This window comes from Halyomorpha halys, unplaced genomic scaffold (genome assembly GCF_000696795.3).
Source record: "Halyomorpha halys isolate HHAL.00 unplaced genomic scaffold, Hhal_1.1 Scaffold730.1, whole genome shotgun sequence".
In the NCBI taxonomy this organism is placed as follows: domain Eukaryota; kingdom Metazoa; phylum Arthropoda; class Insecta; order Hemiptera; family Pentatomidae; genus Halyomorpha; species Halyomorpha halys.
In genome coordinates this window covers 426005-432395 of record NW_027110275.1, presented here as the reverse complement: position 1 = coordinate 432395, position 6391 = coordinate 426005, and the positions used below count along the sequence as shown (strand labels likewise).

The following is a 6391-nucleotide window of genomic DNA, read 5'->3' as shown; positions in this document are numbered from 1 at the left end:
AATTATTTAGTAAACAATTACCAGTCTCAAGAAAGAAATTTAAAGATTATAAATAATTTATATAAATAAACAAATTCAATTTCAAATAATATAGTTTGTTCAAAACCTCATCATTTTCTAAAAGTGTTTTTTCTAGTAACCAATGTGCCTAGTTAACTACCCACTTACTTTAGTATGAACCCAAAAATTTATCACATACTAGCCCAACAAAATGGTTTTGATATTTTCCCTCTTATGGATATTGGATATTTTCCACCTTTTATTTAACAGGAACCACTTATTACTGTCTTTAACACAACAATGATCCTTTGTATCCGAATCATAACTTTAATTTATTTGGCACTTTTTATTGAAGGAAATTGAGTCTGTGAAAAAACAAGACAGAACAAGCTCTGTGAAGATGTTGACAGATTAAAAGGGGGTAAAAATTAGAATGGCTATAAAGACTAACATAAAAGTCCTAAGCCTCCAGTTATTTTAATTTTAGAGTCTTAGAATCAACAAATCAACAATAAATGCGTGCTTCAATTACACCACAGTAAAACTTAATTATAAAAATTTGATACTTTACCCTCTTAAATCTACGTGGAGATTTGACTTGGTGACTTCTTCTGGGTGTGAAAATAGTCTTCCAATTAAGAGCAGGACGTTTGCGAGGTAGATCAATTACTGTGTGGTAACATGGCATTTTCTCTATAATACAAATCTGCTCCTTCATTTCTCCTAGAAAATAACCCTTATTGCACAACCAAAATTTAACATGTTCCAGGACGTAACAAATGATTTTAACAATACTATACCTTGGGCGATACGTGATGTTTGACCTCTTGCCTGAGCTTCTTCCAGGGTGAGTAGCTTAGTTGGCGTGCTTATAGCTACAGATTTTGGCCTAGCCTCACTAATATCATCTACAAAAATAGTAGCCTTTTAAACATTGATACAAAAATAAATAACAGATAAACAAATATAATTATTTTGTGTTAATTTTGATAGTAATATTTGTAGGAGTTGAAGGTAGCAAGAAAAATATTGGTAGCCTTCTTGAAGACTGATTGGCTATTGACAAATTTTTTAATTTCCAAATAATCTTTAGAGGCAACCTCAAGCATGAACAGAATATTTAGAGTTAATGCACTAAGAAGGCTCAATAGGCTGTCCTTTAGGTCAGAGATTGCCAAAGTGGTGGCCCGCAAGAAAATTTCCAGAAAAATGTGGGATATACTTACTCATCACGTAAAGTCATATTTTAAGATGCATTGAAACATAATTCAATTTATGAAAAGTTATAAAAACGCTACTTCGTAGAATAATGCCACGGTAAATAAGGCATATGACAATTCTGATTCAATTCTCTGCAACTTATTTATGTGAAAAGGCCTTTTCGCCATCAAAACACGGTACCCATTTCAGCTTGAAATAAATGCAGTTCTCCATCTTGTGCTAACATTGGATCTAAATATCCATAATCTTATTTCAAATAAGCTGGAACATCCATCACACTAGGAATGTATAATGCTAAAAGTTTGATATACTTAAACCATTTTTTAATTGTTTTGTTTTTACGGTCTTTGTTTAATTTATTATTGTTTATAAATAAAGCCTTCATAATTTAGTTACAATTAATAGTTTCATTTCATTAACTAGGTACATTTTGTGTGTTCTTAAATCACAACCTTTTTTTTTTTTTTTTTTTATAAATACATTTAACATATATATGTATATATGTTAAATATATTTAACACTTAAAAAATCCTATTAGTGATCAGCAGGATTTAAATTATGAATTTACTGGTCCGTAAGGTCATAAAGTTTGGAGATTGCTGCTTTAGGGCACAACAAAGATAGAAAACTTCTCTCCTATCCCACTTCAGAACCTACTAATAAAAGGAAATAATAGATATTTGTCATAAAGAATTCTTGGGAATTGATTTATTTATAACCATAATAATTGTTATAATCTATCAATAGTCAAAATCAAACAATCATCAAACAGCCTTTGTTTCAGTATTTTAAAATTATTAATAGAAAATAAAATAAATAACAAGAATCTATAAAATAAAACTATAATGATGAGTTCTATTGAACTAAAAAAATACAAGATAAAACAAGGTTAGGATACATATTTAAGAAAATTTTTGTAGACCAATAAATTATACATAGGTTAAATAAAAGCACTTGATGGTATTTGGAACAATTCATTTACATAAAAATGCTATTATTTTTTCAAGGGCAAATATCTGAGACAATATCTATAAATGTTTCATGAAAAGTTAGAACATGCAGATTAGTTTGGAGTATTTATAAAACTACAAAGAATATAAATAAAAAATAACAATTTACTATTAAAAGTATAAGATATTAATAAAAATTATGTCAACTGACGTGTTCCAAAAATCTCAGGAGAATTAAGAATCAAGAATTCAGTGACCACAGCTTGAATGCCAACTCCCTGAAGTGCTGCAACACCTTGATCCAAGGATCTGCATCTTAAAAGGTTTGGAGCCCATACTATAGCAACATTCCTCGCTGTCATTCCAGTACCAGAACTGTGGCTACATACATGTCCAAGATGACCCATGAGATATTTCAGTGTTCTAGGAATAAAATAAATAAAGATAATATGAAATATATTTGATATACATGAACTATAACAATAATTATGATCATATAAATAAAAAAATATTCCTATATCTGAAATATACATATAGGATTATCTACATTAGTTTATGAATTTGACATTCAAATACATTATTAATTTTGACTAATAAGAATGGATACTTTTAGCATTGAGCAACGAGATCACGAAGCCATAAAAAAAAAAATAAAAAGAGGAATTTATCAAAAATAAATCTATTTTTACAGATAGATTTGAAAAAAAAACTATATGAATTATTTGAACTTCGAAAGGTAGGTACTATCTCATACTCGGCTTGTTGAAATGTAATACAGGAAGTATATCAAAATTACCTGACTTGACATAGCAATTCCAGGATTTATTATCATAAGAGGGGTAAAATGCATAAGTTCATCAGGAGGAGAAAATGTAAAGAAAGTATCAGGAAGTAGAACAAATACAAAAAGTTAACCAAAGATAGCCAATGTAAGTGATTTAAAAATTGTTAAAATTCAGATTAAGGTATGATATAATAGTAATAGTATTATATAATAGAATCAAATGAGTACAGCTTTGGGTATTGCTCAGAAAAGTAAATGGATAAGGGCAATTATAGATAAGGCACAATAAGAGGAATAATTGTTAGTGAGACTTATAATAATGGGAGAAATATTTCTAATGATGAAGTATCATACTAAAGTTATGTATTTAATAATATAAATAAATATGTAATAACGATTCTGATTTTTTCAAATGATTGTATTTAATAATATTGATCTGAACTTCATTTAACAATGTTAGCATTATCTCTTATCACTATCCATTGTTACTACTCACCATCGATTATTATATATGATTTTGTCACTTATTTATGCTTATTTCTGTATTGTACGTATTATATCTGATATAGTTACTTATTATATCCTGTGCCTCTCTTATTTATTCAATATTAATCTATATGAATTGTTGGGGTGAGGGGCTTTTCGTAAATGAAATATACCAACCTCTCCCTGAGAGTAAAAAAAAACAAAAAAAAAAAACAACAAACCAAAGAACCAAAATGATACTGAAAATAAAGTAATAAAAGAAAATATGCTTTCCAGTTGACAAACAAATTTAATAATATTAAATATAAACAAAAAAAATGTAATGTTCGTTTGTTACTAATGTAAGATCTCCAAAAGTTCTTAGCTTCCTGTATTTATTAAGTAGAATAAAAGTTATGAAAAAAAATTAAAAATTATTGGCACATAACTCAAAATGTATACATATTTTTCATGCATCGTATATGAGACACTATGATATCACCTAAACATAGAAAAAAAAATTATCAAAATTGGAAAAGTACTAGCAATGATATAGCCAATTTTCGACATCACCTCTTCTCCCTCTATATATAAATAAAACTATACGTTCATTTGTTACTTCTGTAAGATATTGGAAATCTGTTTGAATAGGAGAATTAATTCCTTACAAAACAAAAAATAAAATCATTGGAATCAGACAATTATTAACTAAAATGATATAAAACTTCCCATTGTGTTAATTCAATATATAAATGTAGTACCTATTTAAATCTAGCAATAGTGAAGCATTGCTAGGTCAGCTAATTTATTTTTAAAAAATGTACTCTCATCTTGTATTTCTGGCTCATTTTTAGAACCATGATTAGTCTCATAAAACCACAATAAAATTATTTTGAATCTGGATTATTTTTTCCCCACAATATACACAGTAACTGACTAAATCCATCAACATATTGTAATTAAATTGAAATTTGAAAAACTTTAATTAGGTAGATTTATAATACAACATGGAATAAATTAAAGTTAAAAACATACCTGTAATGAGGTGGTGGAAGTTTTCGGACTACTTTTCTCATATTTTCTATACGACGATCAACTGATGATTGAACAGCTGCCACAAATTCATCATAAAGTTGATAGGTACATAAAGGGTTAGGAAGTTCTCTAAAATACATCTTAAGGAGGGAAGCAACGCTGTGAATATCCTGCTTTATAACTGTGTCTTCAACAAGAGTTGGAAGCCTATCTTCATCAAAAATTGATCTGAGAATAGAACAGTTTAACAGAATGTATCAATACACTTTAATAGCAGAAAGTAAAACTATTTCAAACAGCTACTAATAAGCCAAAAGGTTTTCAATAAATACATTATTTTAAACACTTCATTATATAGGACTTAGGTTCTTCAAGTTCAACATTTATTTTTTATACAAAAAAAGTCATTTTTTATTCACAATATTTTCTTTTTTCAATAAAAAAAAGAAAATTGATGAAAATAAATTGTATTTATCATTGGAAGTATTATTAATAGTGTCTCAGGACAGCTTTTTCGACTTAAAAACTTTTTTTTTTTTTATCCCCCTCCCTGACTTAAAAACTCTAACTTGAAGTTTAATTTTTTGGAGATTATGTGTATATCAAATCAATTATTTATGAATGACCACCAGAAACCTCTTCATAATTTGACGCTTTGATGGAATGATGTTAGCCACTATTCTAAGGAATAGAGATTATTGAATTTTGTTTTAATGTTTATTTACTAATACAATATATTACCTCAATCTTTGAATGTTAGAAGTTACTCCGGAAAGACGGTAGATACCATCTACTATACCATGAGCTTCAATGAATTCAGAGCAACATTTTAGCACCAGAGGAACTGAGGAACAAAAAATATATGATCTGTTTACTGTGAGTGATAGTTAAATATAAAGTTAATATCAATTAAACATAAACATTAAAAATATATATCAATATTTATAGCCTAGGTTCAAAATAACAATTAACATACTGTCTCTTCCAGAATTGAGCAAATGTTCTGAAAGATCACAACCAAATACTCTTTCTTTTAAAATACCAGTCTGCTTCAAGCGACGACGAGAGGGCCTTGATAGGATAAAAGCTCGAAAAAATGCAATTAGTTTTCCATGTTTCCTAGAAATCATAATAAATTATGATAAATCTTCAAAATAAATACTATTTCATACAAGTAATCACTTTTAATTCTCTAAATGTTTTTAAATTCATTACCTTAGCACTGGTTTACTAGGCTCAGCTAAAGCAATTTCATTCGGTATTTTATCAGTTATTACAGCTACACAATTAGAAGGGAAAAATCCAACAACAAATCCTCTTTTACCCCTCCACCAAACACTTTCTTCTGCAGGAGGCATATCGATAACAGATATCATGTCTCCAATCTACAAACAGTAGTACCTTATAATTTTGTATATCTTTAAACAGTAACAGCATATAATTTTGTATATCTTTAACTTAAAAACTAATAATTTTCAGATATATTAAAGATAGGAACTTGATAACCATACTTCAAATTTGACATTTATAACCACTATAAATGAATTACATTTATAAGCATTAAGGAACTGAATTGTAATGTTTTTATTAATCTCCACAGTTCAACTTTACTTTTTTTTATGCTGGGCAATTGAGACATGGAAATAGAAAAGGCTGTAAGTGTCAAAAATATGAAAAATGAGATTTTTAAAGGATAGGGATGAAGAAACCAGTGCCAATCGACTGGTAACCACTGGAAGTTCCTATCTTGAACAGTTTAGTTCTTGGAGCTATAATTTGTTCATCATTTTAGAACAAAAAGCGTAGGCAGCTGACTATCTTTTTCTCAAAACTAGTTTTTTGTCACTTATAGATTTTTCCATTTCCATGCCTTAATTAATGGTCCAAAAACATATTTTTAGGAAATAGCAAAATTCATAAAAGGAAAGTGTTGAAT

The 6391-nt window shown here is 28.3% G+C and overlaps 1 protein-coding gene across 1 annotated transcript in view; it reads right to left on the bottom strand.

Moving 5' to 3' along the window:
* The window catches only part of LOC106685759 (GTPase-activating protein CdGAPr), a gene marked incomplete at its 5' end in the record, with an annotated part of 13498 nt that extends 7658 nt beyond the window's left edge, over nucleotides 1-5840 (bottom strand). The window contains 6 exon segments of the mRNA XM_067048385.1: nucleotides 801-908; nucleotides 2383-2594; nucleotides 4456-4683; nucleotides 5197-5299; nucleotides 5432-5574; nucleotides 5671-5840. Coding sequence (XP_066904486.1) covers nucleotides 801-908; nucleotides 2383-2594; nucleotides 4456-4683; nucleotides 5197-5299; nucleotides 5432-5574; nucleotides 5671-5840 — 964 coding nt within the window.
* Between the last annotated feature and the right edge of the window lie 551 nt (nucleotides 5841-6391).